The following is an 18,242-nucleotide window of genomic DNA, read 5'->3' as shown; positions in this document are numbered from 1 at the left end:
AAACACGCCCTCTGTCAGTTTACAGCCATTGTCCTGTCACTATCTGCCTGTATAAAAAGTCCCTTTCCCTTTTGTTATTCCAAAGTAATAACCCTGCATCCTCCTTAGATCTAAAAACCTGGCTTTTAAGACATCCTGATCAGTTAGGAAAAGGCCAAGCATGCCATCAATGATTGCATTGTCAAGATAAATCAAGTTATTGAGAAGGCAAACATTAGCTATGTATCAGCCCTGCAAATCTTTCAAATGAATGATTTTTTACAGTATAAATCATATATATTACCTTTCATCACAATAGGAAAATTTCATATCAAGACTGTGACGACTGAGGAACGTTTTACTGTCCAGGGGGACCTCAATGTTTGACGGGTGAGGAATAGGTTCACAGATCAACACCAGGCAGGTCATGGGAGGCTTTTTGTACCCGCAGTGGGTCTGGTTCCCACACGTGTCGTACACACGGATGTGGCCAGTGCAGTGCAGCACCTGCAGAGCAGTTGGGTTTTAGAAGGAGATGAGGTTTGGTCTGTCAGACAACACAATCCTACTTCCACCAGCACACCAGGAGCCAAGTCCTTCCCCACCCCTCAAGGGGACAGTGACAAGAGATGGCTGGAGGAGAGCAGTGTCCTCCTCCTCACCCCACACATCCTGGGATGGGTTCACAGCCCAACTCCTTCCTCAGCACTGGCTGAAGCAACACCAGACATTGCTGCATTTCTGTGAACTCTTCTTTCTAGTCACTGTAACGTCAACTCTGATGACCAGCTGCCTCAGCAAAAGGCATCCATAATTTAAATCACAATTTAAAGTTATGGTAATAGTAGAAATCCCCATTTTAGATATTCTGCAGAGCTGATGACAGAGATCAAATACCTTCTTCATCAGACAGGAACTTTTGCATTTTGTGGAGTTTTCTTTTAACCATTCTGAAGCAGAAATAGTTCACAGACAGCAGCAAAGAAGTTGTTTGATCGAGAAAAATCAAATTAAAATCATAAAAGAAAACTGTGAACCATAATCCACTGGATACAGTAAAAGGTTACTTTGTCCAGAGGAGAAAATGCATTCACTGCAGAAAGTTATAGGGCTGGCCTCTTTTTGTTCCAAATGCTACAAAAGGGAGAACCAGTAGCTTCAAAAGAGTGGCATTGAAGTCCTTCAGAGAGACCTCAACTATCACATTTTCAGTGACAAATCAAAAGAAATCAGGCATCAGCATAAGTGATGTCAAGTATTTTTTTCCCAGAGAGGGCTTTATGCAAACATATTTGGTAATTATAATTGTTTGTAAGTAAATGACCTATGATTTAAAATGGAAAATTCATTAAAAGAGTTTTGAAAAACTAATTTTAAAACATTGTTTCAGTTACCTCTGTGATGTAGTCAGCATTAAAATTCAGCATAATGAAGCACAATTATTAAATTATAAAGTACTTAGTGAAATTCAAGCTTGTAACATGAAGCAAAAATGTTGAAATACAGTGTTATGACATCTGAAGAGGAAGCTGCCAAACTATGCAAATATTCCTTTGCATTAGTTACCTTCCATGTAGCAGACTTTATATTCACTGTTCTTCCCCTGCTAGTCAGTGTACACTTCATTCTGAGAAAAAAGCTGCGCTCCGTGTTTTGCTCTTTGCCCTTTTTCACAGGACCTAGCAGAAGCAAACAGCAAACCCATTCTTAAAACACTTGGATCATCTTCCAAAGGCATTAAAAAAACCTCCACAAACACCTTCTAGAACTCTAAGGGAAGACCCAAAAAACAAACTAAAAGTACTCATTCACCTAATAGCACTTCTGATAATGGTATTTTTCAGAGTAAGTTCTACTATCAAGTAGATAAAAAAACTTCTGAAGTTTCATAGAATTATAGAATGGTTTGTGTTGGGAGTGACCTTAAAGACCATCTCATTCCAACCTTCCTGCCATGGGCAGGGACACCTTCCACTATCCCAAGTCCCATCCAACCTGGCCTGGAACACTGCCGGGGATGGGGCATCCACAGCTCCTCTGGGCACCCTGTGCCAGGGCCTCAGCATCCTCAGTGGGAAGAATTCCTTCCCAAAAACCATCTAAGCCTGTCCTCAGCCAGTAGGAAGCCATTCCCCTTGTCCTGTCACTCCAGGCCCCTTGTCCAAAGTCCCTCTCCAGCTCTTTTGGAGCCCTTTTAGGTATAGGAAAAGACTCAAAGATCTCCCCAGAGCTATTTCTTTTCCTGGGTGAACAAACCCAGCCCTCTCTCAGTCTGTCCTCAACGGAGAGGCTTTTGATGCAACCCAGTTTCAATAAATTAAGATCAGGATTGTATTTGTAGCCAATTCCACACTCCCAGATTTCAGGAAAATGGAGCAGGAAGAAAGCGAGACCAATTGAAAATTCAATATATTTTAAAATTGTGACAGAGGACAAAGAAAACATATGTAGAATAAGAAGCCTTGTTGAGGTGGCTTCCACTGAAATGCATCAATAATTCACTATTAGTTAGTTCAAAGCACTTTTTGGGCTCGTTGCTCTTCAGGACTGCAAGTTTTTCAATTGAAAACTAACAACTCAGCTGTTTATATGCATCCAAGTATTTCCACAGTGATTTACACTCTTGGAATAAACAGAGGCCAAGTTTTTAAACACATTATTAACATTCTTGGGAGGAAAAAAGTTGAGAAACCCTAATACAAATCAACATTGGCAGCACATATTTTTTACTCTCTACCAGCAGGCTTTAAGTTAAGTTTTTGCCTGCACAGAGGGGAACCTTGCAGAGTCAATTACTAGTTATGCTATTGTGGGCAAAGAAAATGTAACTGATGTTATCAGGAGAGCTGCTAGCAGCTCACAATGTGTGCAAGGAGGTAATGCAGCACCCAGGAGAAGGAGCAGTGGAAGAGCCAGTTTGCTGAGGCTTGCTAAAGAGCAAGGACCAAATCGTGGCAGGGGGAAGTTTAGAACACATGAGCTTACTTCTGATACAAGTTTATACAATAATTTGCTCTCATCCTCCACAGACAATAGTAGCTATGAAATTCTTCATGGTGGCTTGCACTGCAGATACTGGCTTGACAAAACTAATTAGAAAAATGTTAAAGCCCCTATGCTAACTTGTTTATTGCTTTGACCAGAGGCAAAGACTAAAGGACTCAAGCATATTTTATGCTACTTTAAAACAACCTTGATAATGGAGGAAGTGGGGGAGAAACTAAAGCAGAATTCACAGAAGCAGAAAAAAATTTATTTAATTCAGCATGTTTTAAGAGTTAAACCAATCTAGAAATTGATAGCTGATGATCACATAACATTACTGTTACCAAGTCCTGATGCATGAGGCTCTGCTTCAAGCAGCAGCTGTAAAAGATGGAGCAACTTTCAAGTCTGATTCAGCAGCAGACGTTATTTTTTAAAATGGCCAGCTTTGAAAGTTTAAAAAGCAGCTTCATAAAATGAGAATGCAGTTCTGTTTCTGCCAATTGCATTTATATTCACTTGCACTTGTACAGTCCCAAAGGGGAATATTTAATACTCAATTCAAAACCAAAATAATTCCACTGATGTAAGAGCTGCAGTAAGAAAGCAACCTGGGAATACTAATAAATATAAAAATGTACTATTACTACTGTAATTTAGACTTCTGTCTGCCAATGTCATTTGCAAAACAGCTTTTGTAATAATGGTTTCCAGACATCTGATTCCAGTCTGGCCAATTTAGACATGCTTAAGATGGTTTGCAGGAAACTCAGTGATACGACATTTTTAAGAATAAGCTTTTGTAACAAAAGCAGGTTTTTTACACTGCTTTAGGGAAATTGTCCTCCCACTCCCAAGATGTATTATTGTATTGCAAAGGGGGAGGCAGGGGAGGAATCTAATCTAGCCTTAGAAACATACTTCAATTCTAAAGGCAGACAAATTCACAAAATGCTTACAAAATCAAAGTCGGGCCCTTAATGCTATAGTATCTTATCAGGTCCTTTCCACTGAATTAAATAGGATGACAACACAAGACTTACACAAGATTTACAGTGCTACAAGACAGCAGAGGTCAGCTTTATTAATTTATTACTATCTAAATTCAGAGTCCATATAATACTCATTTGATGAAAGAGAAAGTAGAGGTCAGATTTTAGGCTTCTAACTACTGAGTAAAGCAGATTTGTTTGGAGGCATGCAGGCTGCCAAGTCTTTATAGCCTTTATCAAATCTTTAGAAGACATAAAAGCTGTAATTCATGGGCAATTGTTAAATTTCAAAGCACACAGCGCATGTAAACATGGTGTTCTGCTCCCACAGATGGAGAAAAGAAGAGCCAGAAATCTGTGAAAAGATACCAATTTCATGCACCAATTAAAACGTGCAGAGAAGCATCAACCCCAAAACCTTTTTTGGGGCTGTTCAAATATTCCCAGATCAGTGTCTTGGTGTCCTAAATTTTAAGTACAGTATCTTTATTTTTTTTGTCTTGGGTATACCACCACAGATTTCTGGAAGAAAGCATTTGTTCTCAGCTGTCCTGTGAAGGCAATGCCAGACCAAGACAAATGCACCAACTGAGCTTCTTCATGTCCATCTGATTTTAAGCAATTGCTGTATTCTCATTCAACCTACCTCTAATTTTATTCTTGTAGGCACTAATTCTTTCAGCCCTCAAAAACTCCATTTTAGTAATTAATTTTGTTAGATTAAAGAATCGTACTGAAATCTCATTTCTTCTATAATTGGATATAGCCAAAACATTTTGGTGATTCCTGCTGTTAGTATCTCTCAACAAGGTTTAATTTGAGATTTAAGACATAAAAATATATTAGCCTTTCAACTCAACACCATTTTCCAGCAGATAGCCAACTGTATTAATGCCAACAGAAACTATCCATAAGTAAATTAAATTGATTTTTTTTTTCTTTCTTCTCACCATTTCTGTGTGTAAGCATTTCTCTCAGCTCCTCGTGGTCACATGGATGAGTGAAATCGAATACACTGTGCCCCGTCAACTCAAACTGCAAAAATGAAGAGGTATAAAGGTGTTAAACTTCATTTAGACAAAAATGGAACAGCTTTTTGAAACAATCTTAGGAAATGTTAGTATTTCACCTGAGTGAGTCCCATACACTTGTTCACGTTTTCAGACATGTAAATCATGTCCCCATCTTCAGACAGAACCATGACAAAGCCATCAAGAGCTTTCAAGTAGAAACAGTTCAGTTCCTTCTCCATTTTGGCTTCTGTCTCCAGCTCACCTGCAAGCAGCCACACATTTTTGTTTAAGCAAACACCAGCCATTCTTCACTTACCAGCAGGAATGACTTCTGGCACCAGTCTGCAAGGAGCCAATCTTGCAGGACCATTCAAAACCAGTATGATTCAGTAAGATAAATGATCAGTTCAATTCTTCAAGTTCTAGTAAAGGTATCAGAAATCACAGAAAATCAGCGTGAGGTTAGCCCTCTGTGCTGTTATGTATTAACCAATAAACCTTCCACCTTAAGGAAAAGGCCTATGTGGCAAAAAAATTATCACCCATCTCAAAAAGGCATTCTAAACTTGTCTAGGGGCTTTCTGGGAGTGTTTTGCAAGTCTGGCTACTGAAGTTACTCCTCCACACAGTAGAGGCAGACATGCATGAGCACAAATTACCATGGCAGGCTATCAGCTACAGGCCCACAACCTGACTCAGATATTCCTGCAGACAACACATCCTCAGCTGACTTCACCTCCAGAGGAGCACATCACAGAAACACGATTTACAAAACTATTCCTTGCAGTTTATTTTAAGGGGACACAACTATAGTTAGGTTGAACCTTGAACCAATTACCTACAGTCAAGAAAGCACAGCTGGAACAAACAAGTTTAGAGGGAAAAGAGGTTTAAATGAAGAAATCTAACTTTGGGAGAAGGGACAAATGAGACTGAAAATGGCATGACAGCTGTGATGAGACAACCAGGATCACCATAACAGAAAGGGAAAAAGTGAAGTCCAGTGGAATTTTCCTGCCTCATTGCTAATAGCCGATTTGTACTGTAAGGTCTCTCACCTTCCCAGAGCAAGGACACAGCTAATGACACATTAATTTATTTTCCTGCTCACAGGCCTTACAAATAGATTCTTCCTCAATATCCCTCCCAGCTGGTGCCAGGCTGCTCCCTCACCAGCATCCAGCAGCTTCCTCATGCGCAGGTAGCTGATGGTCAGCCGCATGATGGACGCCTTGTCCAGGTGTGCGCTGACGGTGTGGGGCAGAGGCAGCTGGTGCGCCAGCTCGTAGAACACTTCCGACTCCTTGCTCCTCCTGCACCGGGCTGCATCCCTGGACTTCTCTTTCCTGCGCTCAGAGCTAATCCTATAGAAACAAAGTTTTGGGTTAGGATAGGGAAGTGAGCTCTCTGGGATTAAGTGTCTTTGAAACTAAGTTACCCAGCAGTCAAGGAAACCAGTTGTGGAAGTTGAATATTGTAAAGATTAGGTTTAAAAATGCAAGTGTAATTCTTTGTATCAACTTCTGCCCCGTTTGGGCTCTGACAGAATTAAATTCAAACCCTCAGTCTTCCAACGAGATCAGCTCTTCAAAGAGACTTTCATACTCTGAATTCTTCCTGCTAATCTCATACTTTGAGTGCTGCCTCTTCAGCCTCCAAATCCTGACCCTTCAAGCCCATTCAGCAAATCACAGAGTAGGTAATTTCCAGCTCAATGCTCCAGCATCATGTATCACGTATATTCTCCAAGTTCTTCCTTTTTTACCATCCTTACAAAGCCCACCTAACAGGTCAGATAAGCAGGGGTACTCATTTAACATGAGATATGCTGCTTTTCAAGCAATCCAGAAAGTCCCTTCCCCAAAACAATCTATGATGAATCTGTGATTCACTCTTTCTCCAGAAAAGCCCCTTCCAGAGTCTCCCCTCTACTGGAAAACAATACCTCATTCTCCTTCCACTGCCTCCTCCAGAACACGAGGTAGAGAGCAGCTCACTGAGAGAAAGCACTGAAACAGTTAAGACTGTGAGTAACAGGGAGAATTCCCCATTTTCACATCACCCACACCGGGTCACTTCTGCCTCATGCATCTGATCAGATGAGTTTTGAACTAAACATTTCACATGGGAGCTCCAAATTTTCCCACATGCAAACAAGAATTCAGTGTTGCTGTGATCCCTGAGGAAATAAATGTGCTTTTATTTTTAAATGAACAATACAAAACCACACACTATTATTGTATTAAGGTTTTTTTTTTATACATTTACGTCTTCTGAAGGCACCCGGATTTCATTTTACATTCACCTGAGATATAAAAGGCAGATGCAGTTTGGGAATTACTTTTTTAAAGATTTCACAAGACTTTAAAGCCATCCACTACCACTGCAAAATTCCCATTGCTAAGTCTGTGGATCTGTGCAAAAGTCCTTTTTAGTTAGCACACATCTTGTGAGAGGTACCACAAATGACAGAGCAAAGCAATTCACGAACGAATGATCCCTGGGACATAATGAACCAGATTCAATGAATCACAGAATGGTTTGGGTTGGAAGTGACCTTCAAGATCAACCAGTTTCGACCCCCCTGCCATGAGCAGAGACACATTCCACTATCCCAGGTTGCTCCCAGCCCCATCCAACCTAGCCTGGAGCACTGTAATGGGGCAATCACAGCTACTCTGGGCAATCTGTGCCAGGGCCTCACCATCCTCAGAGCAAAGATCTTCTTCCTAACATCTAATCTGTACCTCCCCTCTTCAGTATTAGCAAATACATACCCCAAACCACATTTTCAGTCCTTTACCTGCCATGCTACCCATAGTGGCCAAAACCTTGCTTAGCTTGAGCAGAAACACAAGTATAACAATACCGTGTTGGATGTTGGAAGCACAAATGCCTTGACATATGGACAAAGTTTAATAATCATGAAAAAGACAAAATAAGCCATCAGAATCTCTTTTACAATTACCTTCCTTTTTACCAACTTGATAAAACTATATGCTATCCCCACCATCCTCTCCTCCTACTCCTGCCAGCAAAGAAAAACTATTGCTGTGGAATGAAAAACATTAATGGATTGACATAATAGTAATAAAAGACCTTTGGAAAACTAACTTACGGGAATTGTAAAAAATTCTGACATACAATAGTCCCATTGATTCCTGTGACTATAAGCCCATGTCCTTTAGAAATGCAGCCTAAAATATCTGACAATATATCCCCATATTGCAGATTTCTTCACATTGAATTTCCCTGTGACAAGATGTTTCTGTTGTAGTGATGGATATCTTGGTCTGAGAAGCTTGAGGCTCCTGACATACAGGTATATCTGGAAACAGCCATTACGAAAAGGCTGACCTTTAACAATACTGCAAAAATATTTTAGCTATTTAACCTGACTGATTAAATATTTCTTACTGAAGACAAGTCTCAAGTACCTTTTCTCTTAGTGGAAAATTAAGGGTGGAGGGGGAAAAAAATATCTGTCCTCTTTCTTGGACCCAGATTTCATTGTAACTCTATTTTGTCAAAGGTATTTCAAGCTAACTGTCGTGGTTTAACCCCAGCCCACAAGTAAGTACCACAAAGCTGTTTGCTCACTACCTGTCCCACCCTTGTGGGATGGGGAGGAAAACTGCAATGAAGGTAAAACTAGTGGGTCAACTTAAAAACAGTTTAATAATTGAAACAAAATAATCATTGCAATGACAAAGGAGACAACATAAAGAAAGAAACAAGACTCAAGACAGACAAGTGATGCTCGATGCAATTGCTCCACACCCTCTGACTGATGTCCAGCCTGTCCCAGAGCAGGGCCCAGCACCTCCCAGCCAACTCCTCCAGTTCACACACTGGCCACGATGCTCTGTGGTTTGGAATGTCTCTTTGGTCAGTCCAGGTCAGCTGTCCTGGCTGGGCTTTGTTTTTCCCCTCCTGCCTTCCTGTGCATCTCCTCACTGGCACAGCAGGGGAAACTGAGGAGTCCTTAACTCAGGGGAAGCACTGTGCAACAACAACTAAAACCTCAGTGTGCTGTCAGCACTATTCTCCAAAACACAGCCCTGCATCAACTACTTAGGAAGAAAATTCATTCTATCCCAGCTGAAACTGTAACAATAGCACAAGAAATTCTGTTGCCTTAGACAGATTCACCTTTAGACCTTAGATTTTTGCTAGCTACTCAATCAAGATCCTTTCACTGGCAAAATGTTCATCCTACAACAAAAACTCAAGAGAGAATTACTGGAAGTAAATGCTTGCCATCCACCCTTATTCCTGCAGTTTTGTCACAGCTTCCTTTTTCACGTGCAGACACTTTTAAGTTAAAAGTCCCCTGCTTTGGCAATCAAGCTGAGCACTTCAAGTCCACAGGTTTGTCAGGCTTGTGTGAATCACACAGGGCACTCAAGAGATGAAAATAGACGCTAGCCTCACAAGTTGGGATTTCAGCTCTTGTATTTGCTTTTTGACAGCCTAATGTTCTTGAAAATATTTTGGGTAGTTTCCAGATTTTTGCCAGGTTTTAGCACCCTTGGCAGCAGCCTTCAGCAGGAACAGTCAAAACTTCTCACAGCCATTGAATTATTAATTACCAACCAAAACACTGCTCAAATCCAGCCCATAGTGCTTTCTGTTAAAAATTAATCCCACAGTAAGATCATCAAGTGCTGCCAGCTGGAGCTGATGGGCAAAACCCAAGGAAAAGGGGATGCTGGAACCAACCAGTGCTGCCTGAGTGGCAGCATCTCCTCTCCCTTTTACTATGTGTTTCCTTTCTAGAAAGGCAACTACTATAGATAGATGTTTAAACTGTACAGCACAACAGTTGGCTATTTTTAGCTGCTATTTAAACCTAAGCTGTAACCAATCTGAGTAAAACCCAGCAATTTAAATAGGAAGATTAACTACCAGCTTCAAAGAGCATTTCTTTAATGGATCAAATTAATAAGGAAAAGGTCTTTCACAAATGAGGTTTAATTACCAAGTGAAGTCATTGTTGCCTCAACACAGAAATGCCACCAAACTAAAAAAAAAAAAAAAATTCTTTACTATTGCGAATACTCTAAGCTTTGTTACAATTGCATAAAGTAAATTAAAAAACACACATCAGCATGTATAGCTGCTCACAATTTTCTGTGTAGTTAATTAAACGACACTGAATTCCTGTAAAGAAAACCAATTTCCAAAGCGAGCGTTCTCCTCACCAGAGGGGAAGGAAAGGGAGCTCAGGGAAGGGGATTGTTAACAGTGAGATGTGAAGTGCCACAAGATCAGTTTAAACAAATCATATCACTTCTCTCATCTGTTCTTTTGGAGCTGCCCCTGTGTAAAGCTCATGATCTTCTCAACAGAAAGAGCACTCTGCAGAAAGGGAGCCAAGCTCCATTTGAAACAAACCCCAAACTTCAGAGCTGTATTGCAGCCTTCTGCTGTCAGTCTGGCACGAAACAAAAACACCTCAAAAGCCTGAAGAAAACCTCAGCTGCTGAGTGGATTATACATGCAATGAAAATATCAGAAATGCCAGTGCTGGACAGGAAATTGCATGCATTTTCAGGTCTGATTTTCCTGCAAAATTTCAGTGTCAGACATTCATTTCATTTTCTACCACCAGAATACAGAGAATCATAAGCATGTTATCCATGAGAGCTCAGTGAAAGCAGTTTCTCTGACCCCTTTAAATTCAATACCACTTCTTATATATAAGAGATGTTTACATGCAATAGCTGAATAAAATCTGAGCTTCAGAAGATATTTGAGTTAGAGACCCAGAGCAAAAGAGTATTTGACAACCAGGACTCACTGCAGCTGAACCAAGAGCTCAGCTGAAGGATATAACTCAGACTCCCACTCCCTGCCTCAAATAATGGTGAACAGAAACAAAGTTGTACAACAAGAATTTGCCCAACAGCCTTGAGAGCAAAGCACAGCAGCAGCAACCCGTGCCCACCAGTTACAGATGTTAATATTTGAGTGTGCAGCTCCTGTCATCATGGTCATACCAACCATCTGGGCCACAGCATCTCCCAAATAACACATCATTCCCCACACCATCCCAAAGACCCCTCCACAGCAGATTCCTACAAGTGAGCCGCCAATTGTCTAAATGCAGCCCAAATTTTTCATTTCCCTGAGTGAAAAACAAATCAATTGCCACATATAAATTGGCTTGTTCCTCCTTATTTACCAATGGCAAACAGACCAAAATAAAAAAAAAAAAAAAAACAACAACAACAAAACAAAATACCGAACCCTGGAAAATACCACCAGTAACTGGTAATTTTGGTTGAAAAAAATTAGATAAAAATAGTCAATGGATAGAACTTAAAACATCTAGCAGTCACCTTTGTCTCCTTCTAGCTTTTAAAATCACCACCCAGCATTCAGAAATTTTTTAAACAGTGTACATATTATTAGATTAAAAAAAAAAATCAAGAGGTTTCCTTCATATCACTTTGCTACAGTTACAGATTTTCTCCCATTCAAACCTACTATTTCCCTATATTTTAACCTATATATGTCTTTTCAGTTCCGAGGTAAAATAACTTGTACATGATTAACTAACCCAGGCTCATCTTTCTTGATACAGGTTTTAATACACCCTAAAATATAAACATCTTCCAATAGCAATTCACATTTTTCTCTTTAAATTTTCTTTCTTCAACCAAGTGGCTTTGTATTGATCACATTATTTGTTCCTAAAGTTTCATAGAAATATACATTGTAGGAAACAAGAAATCCAAATTAGTAATATGCCTCAAATTTGGTAACATCTTCTTGAGCTTTAACTAGTTTTCAGTTCTGCCATTAATTGCCATCATTTGCCAGTAAAAGATTCAGATATTCCCATGTTAGTAACAATCTCTTATTTCAGACTGTAAAATTACTCTGGGAAACACCTGGCTTAGAAATGGAGTCACAAAAACTATATCCGCTATAACATAGCTTCATTTTTTTTCTTCATTACACCAAAAAAAGAAGTAAATATTACAACACAGCAATATAATAAAAGTATATGACATCAAGATGGTATTGGAACTTTAGAAAATAGACCTGCAAGTGGTCTCATGTTTAACTTTTAAGGCTGAATGCATTCCTGCAGTTGGTATAGAACTTGGTCACCTTTTCAGGCCCAGCCTAGGCAAGGTATTTCTGGCAGCACAGCTGGACAGGACAGAGGGGCAGCTCTTGGTCTGCAGCCATACCCTGCAGAACACCCAGAAAAAGCAGTTGTGTCCATGTGGAGTGTGAATGGCTCAGCCCCAGGCTTGTCCCACCAACCACTTTCACCTACAGCCAAAGAATCCTAGGACAAAGTTCTACTCTCCTGACTGATCAATACATGATCACTTGGGTGTTTTCACTGTTTGCAAGATCTGTGTTTTGTCCAGAGCTGCTAGCCATGATACTTGTTAAATTATTCCTCCATGGAAAGAAGGTCCAGGTAAGCCCAGCACTTAGCACAGAGAAACTAAAACAGTGGAACTGCTCTATCAACAACTTCATATGAAAAACTGGTTTATAATGAAAGAGAACACCACCCAAATCCAGTTATTTAGGCATAGGGGAGCTAAGGAGCTGATCAACTTCAATGAGGGGGGACAGAGCTGCAGTTTTAGCACCATCTAACAAGTCTTGAGACAGACCCACACAAACATGGCCCAGAATCACAGGGAGCCCTGACAGCCCCATTCCCTCTCCCTCCCAGCCCTGCAGTGGCACACACGTCTGTCCCCAGCAGCTCAGACTGTTCATCCCTCAGCAGGAAAATTTTTTTCAAATTGGCTGGGACGGGTGCTCCTTCTTCCTATTGCAGCTGTACAGAATTACTACAGCCTCTTGGCTGCCAGTTCTCCATGAGCTTAGGGTTACAGCTTTGACCCACCTTACTTTGACGTGATTTCCTTTTAAAGAATTATTGCTTTATGGCCAATTTTATTTACTAGTTGTTCTTACATTATAGTCTGTGTAGAGAGTTCTTGTGAGGAAAAAAACACCCACACCCAAACCTTGTGTGCAATCAGAAGCATGTGATTACACAGAACAAAGTCTTGCTCTTCATGAATTAATGAACATCACAGCCCACTAATCCAACTCAGGAAAGAACTCAGAAATTCCTTACATACAGTATGAATGATTCAAAAGAGATTTAACTGCAGAAACTAACATAACATCCAAGCAGAAATGACACCACTGTACATAAACTATTAAAGTTCATTCCTTTGTATATTTCTTTCTAACATAGCAATTCAAACCATTTTCTTTACATGAGGATAGTTACAGGCGTTTCCTATAGCCTGACTACCACCAAAACAAATCCCTAACTGATAAAACTCTAACAAATCAGGAGAGCAAGCAAGCAGGTCAGCCTGGATTAGCTACAGGAGCACCAGTGCTCTGAAAGCCACCAGCGTTTAGAAAATGAGAGTGGGGAGAGGCAGTGAGAGGAGCCTCACTCAGCTCACCTAGAGAAGTCTTACTGGCAACACCACAAATCCATATAAACACCCATCCTACAGACAAATCACAGCACACAGGAGCCAGCAGCAGAGCCTTAATGGCCTGAACCCATCAGCCCCACACTGACAAGATTATCCATCAACTGGATTTGGCCTTGAATTGACCTGAAACCCCAACTACCTCCCCACGTAGAAAGTGTAAGAGGAGAAAACTTAAATATTGTCATTTCTAATTTAGATCATGGTGAAGTGATTCTATCACATCTTACTATACAATGTAACCCACCCACAGTTTACCTTTGCATTGTAATAAACTGTTTTAAAATAACCACATGGCATACAGTGGTGGCATGCAAGAAAATTTTTTTCCAGCTACGTTATTTGGCTTTTTCTTGAGTATATTTTTTTTCCTTAATTAGTTGTGCTTTACCCTTCAGGATTAAAAGTACTTGTAGAAAAACTGTGTTTATTATTACAGAAAAATCAGAGCTATTCAAAAGAGATATCTGAACAAGGGCTTGACAACTAGACACTAAGTGCTCTCCTCCCTTCAGCCCTTCTGCTTTTGCTTCTACCAAGCTCACAAAAAAATGACATAAAACATATCCCCAAGATATCTGTCAGGCTCTCAGTTAACAACGTTTTAGCTAAGAACTGGTCTACCTTCAGACAGACTCTTGATAAAGTAACTAATTTTAGTCTAAATCATGGCACAAAAATATATCTTCTGTTTTGTCCACTGCATTTGGTTTTCAAGACTGGAGGCTGGATATTTTCCCTCATTGCTTCCATCCAAGTTTCATCCCTTCACCTCAAGTTCCTCAACTGCTTTCAGTTAAGAGGGTATTTTGTAATCAAGGGTTTCTAAGAATAGGGGGGAAAAAAAAGGAATAGAAGTAAGAGATATCAAGTTTTATTTTTCTGTATGAATATAGAACAGACCCACTAAGCAGTCAAGAGAAACATTTACAACAATAGCTAGGACAAAAAGCCTACAGCAATGTCAGCTCAGCATCCAATAGACTCAATAGGGTGCAAGGAGAAAGTCCTTTTTGAAGGACTGAGCACCAAAATTCCCATCCCCAGCTAAACCATTCCTTTCTATGGTTTAGCTAGTGGAGGCTGCAGTCTTTATATTTGATGTGGATTACTTAATGTCTTTCAAGGGAGGAGAGCAGGGAGCAAACATAAGGAGATAAGCCTTTAGTAACCCCCTTTCTATCATAACAGTCCATTTACTATTCACATTTGTGAGCAAAAACAGGAGGCTTGGCCTCAAATCCCTTTGCTTCTTGAAATGCACAAATTTTCATAAAGTGACATCAGTCTAGTTTTGGTTTAGGATTGACAATGAAAGACTTTCATTCTGGTAAACAAAACAGGTCACCTTTTTGAAGTAACATTTCCAGGACTATTACAAATCAAATCAAAATGATTATTAAACAAGTTGCTTGGTAAAACCTTCCAGTGTTGTAATTATAATCAGTGCTGCTGATTCAGTATCCTCAATGCTTCACTTGGAGTTCAGGCTCTAATGCAGTGAGTTAAAAGATTTGTTGTAACATTTCTCAAAATGCTTAAGGAGCATTCATTCACACCAAATTAAACAGAAGCTGCACAGTATCTCTGCTAACACACACAGGTATGCTTTGGTGTCTTTAAGGAACAACTAGTTACCATCTTGAAGCACCAGTTCTTCAGCGCCAGCAGAAACATTTTGAATTTCTTGGTACTAAAATATCTCAAGCTTTTAGAGGGCTACATTTCTCTGGAAGTCCCAGTATTATCAGACTTCAACAGGAAGAAAGGACAGATTATGCACATGATGAAATTGCTCTTTATCAATGCACCTTCTCTGAGTTCTCAAACCCAACCCCCAGGCTGGTATGAACAGGCGTAACTTCAACCGAGGCTGTGGCTCCACATCAAAGAACCCTGAAGTGTTCATCACCTACATAAACTGCATTCAAAATATACACATGCTGGCATGCATTCAACTTGATTCCATGTTCCTAATGATTTCAGAATATAATTTTCATAGAGATTTTTATTCCAAGCTAAATAGCAGAGATCTCAGTAGAGAAAAACCTCAACAGGCTTCATGTCCAATGGTAATCTGGCAACCTGCATCTTCCTTAAATTTCCAGTCATTAGTTAAAGTGCAAAGGCTCATCTTCTCTCCTGTAGTCCCCAGTGTCACAAAACCTCCCTGTGTCTCCCATTTCAGAGCAGTCCTCAGTGGAAAACTCAGATTCTCCTGTATTCTTTTCCATCCACTCTAATACAAAGGAAGTTTCTCAGGAGAGCTCAAAATGCTCAGAATTTCCCAAATTCAAAAGGGAAAGGGCTGTTATAACATGAAAAGATGATTCCATGCATTACCTAGGTGGTTTTTCTGAGGCATGTAAACACCTGCCCATATAACTGTGTATGTGAAGATAAAAGGTGCAGTAATCTGGAACATTCCTTCCTTTTGGACACCAGCTGGATAGGAACAGGTATGGGTTATTGTGCCTTCTTGTAAGCCTCTTGCAAAATTTGTTTTTATTTTGATTCTGCTTGTTTTTTAAAGAACACATCTTGTAATTGAATTGGTATTTGCATATTCTTGGAAGTATCATCAGGAAAAGCTTGATGCTCTTGTATACCACCACTAAACCATGTGGGACTTCCCTCCTGGGTTTACTTAGCCATGCACACTCTACAACCAGGTAAAAATTATTTCGTTGGCATGTCCTAACACCAAAGTTCTTTAGGAATAAATTAATACTACCTAATTCTCTTTGGTAGTGCAAAAAAATAAATCAAATATTAGCAGCTTCTGTCATTCAATGTCCCCTTTAATTTAAAAAGATCTCATGCAAGCCTACTTGAAATCCAGCATTCTAACACAAACTGGTGCAATATTACTACTGAGCAACATGAACACATTCAAGAATTCAATCCACTGTGTTACACAGGCTCAGCAAGGGTCCTCAAGGCTTCCAGGCTGGAAGCACACCAACGGGAACATACACAACCTTAGGAGTTTTGGCTTACACTGCAATGCCGCTGATATTTGACAGTGTTATTAATATTTAATCGACTAATTTTTTTTTTTAAATTTACCATCAGCAGTCTTGGAACCAGACACAAACTCCAGGCATTATAGTTCAAGGATGGGGAGGAACAAAGGTCTATGGCTGCTTGCACAACGTGCAGGGGAGGAAGAAAGCACCTGTAGGTGAATTCACGCATCACAGGCATGACAGCAGCGTGGTCTCCTCTAGTGGCACTAGGAAGACAGCAGGGCACTGCTTCTCAGTTCCTCAAGGCTTACAAAGGGCATGCCACCTTAGCCTAACCTAAGTAAGCCCTTGATGGGCACTTCTGATAAGAGAAACCAACCAGAAGACAGGGATGGCAATTAAATGAGAGAATAAAATCGATTATCCACTTCACACCTCCACCTTTAAACCAACAGCTGACTTAACTGCCACACTTAGGATGCTGATAAGAGTATGCAGCTCCGTTTGTTCCCCCCTGCACCTTCCAAAAATGGTTCAGCATGTACCTCCAGGGAAGGAAAAGCATTTCAACAGAAGGCTGAATTGCTAGAAAAGTTTCAAAGAAAAACCTCCTACTATCACATCACCCTGTTACGTACCCCCTGACAACCTGGACCATCTGATCACGGCTGCACCAGCCCTCTTAGCTAAACGTGGACTGGTTGTTGGTATTTCAGGCACCCCAACCGAGAGACCCAGACTGCAGGCTGGAGACACTGTGTTTTAAAGGGCAAAGCAAGCATGACTGTAAACAAAAACCAGAAAACCCTCCTGCTGCTTCCATCAGCTCACTGGCAAATTATCAGACATTCACTGATAAATGGAACCAAAGCACCAGCAGAGCAAAATTATGGAAAATTTCTACAGCAGGAAAATCCTCCACAGCTATTCTTCCCTGACTTTCAATGCCTTGATGCTGATGAGGACGGGCAGCAGCACTACGCTGTCCCCTTCATCTTTACTGGGAACTGGGAAACCATTTCTAGTCATTTTTATTAAAGGAATTCACAAAACTTTTCATGTTTGAGGCAGTGCAAAGAACAGGCAACACAGGTAAACCCTATGGCAAGGCAAACAATCCAGAAAAATCCAGAAAGCAGTAAAACCACTGTTCTATGAGCCAGAAACCACTCAGCATTCCCCATACCTGTGGGGAGACTCTACAGGAGATTTACTGAAAGATTCCTCCTCTTCTTACAGCCCGGATTATACAAAAGGGTTTTGTATTCACTTTCGACTCTAGCAATGGTGGCTCAGTTCCCCCAGCGCTGAGAGAAATTAACAGACAAAAGCACTGGTACACACAATCCTAAAGACCTCATACACGTTTAAGAAAAAACAGGGGTAGCCATTGCACTTCAGAGCCATCAGCACAGGGTACAGGCTTCTCAAACAGATTCTGGAGCTGGACTTCGGTGGCAAAAATCCAGCAGAAAATCCCTGATCTTCCAAATCATCCCCTTTAGACACTAAAAAATAAGTTTCAAGGCCCAACTCTGAGGAACTGAAAAGCTGACGTTCTTCTGCAAGGCACCCATGTCAGAATATTAAATTTCATTGGCTTATACCATCTTAAGACCCAGAATGAATGCTCCAAAAATCACTTACCATATTTATTTAGTACCTATAGCATTTAAAATATGTATTTTATGTTCTAAAGACTTACAGCACACTAACAAAATGACTCCGCGTTACCTACGAGCTGCAAGCCACTACAAAAGTAAGGACTAATCCATAACCCTAAATGACTGTTTACTTAAAAAGACA

General features: G+C 40.4%; 1 protein-coding gene across 2 annotated transcripts in view; it reads right to left on the bottom strand.

Moving 5' to 3' along the window:
• Window positions 1-18,242, bottom strand: part of HIF1A (hypoxia inducible factor 1 subunit alpha) — a 35,002-nt gene that overhangs the window by 14,290 nt on the left and 2,470 nt on the right. Inside the window, exons 1-7 of one of the 2 annotated variants that reach the window (XM_077783915.1) lie at window positions 15,598-15,616; window positions 7,717-7,723; window positions 6,143-6,333; window positions 5,086-5,231; window positions 4,907-4,991; window positions 1,546-1,658; window positions 284-486 (exon numbers count right to left, since the gene is read on the bottom strand). In XM_077783915.1, coding sequence (XP_077640041.1) covers window positions 284-486; window positions 1,546-1,658; window positions 4,907-4,991; window positions 5,086-5,231; window positions 6,143-6,333; window positions 7,717-7,723; window positions 15,598-15,601 — 749 coding nt within the window. In that variant the 5' untranslated portion in view covers window positions 15,602-15,616. Of the gene's footprint in view, window positions 1-283; window positions 487-1,545; window positions 1,659-4,906; window positions 4,992-5,085; window positions 5,232-6,142; window positions 6,334-7,716; window positions 7,724-15,597; window positions 15,617-18,242 lie in introns of those variants that run through there. The other variant, XM_021554520.2, reaches the window with a different exon arrangement.

Source organism: Lonchura striata, chromosome 6, assembly GCF_046129695.1.
Source record: "Lonchura striata isolate bLonStr1 chromosome 6, bLonStr1.mat, whole genome shotgun sequence".
Classification (NCBI taxonomy): Eukaryota; Metazoa; Chordata; class Aves; order Passeriformes; family Estrildidae; genus Lonchura; species Lonchura striata.
This window is presented reverse-complemented; position numbering and strand designations above follow the sequence as displayed.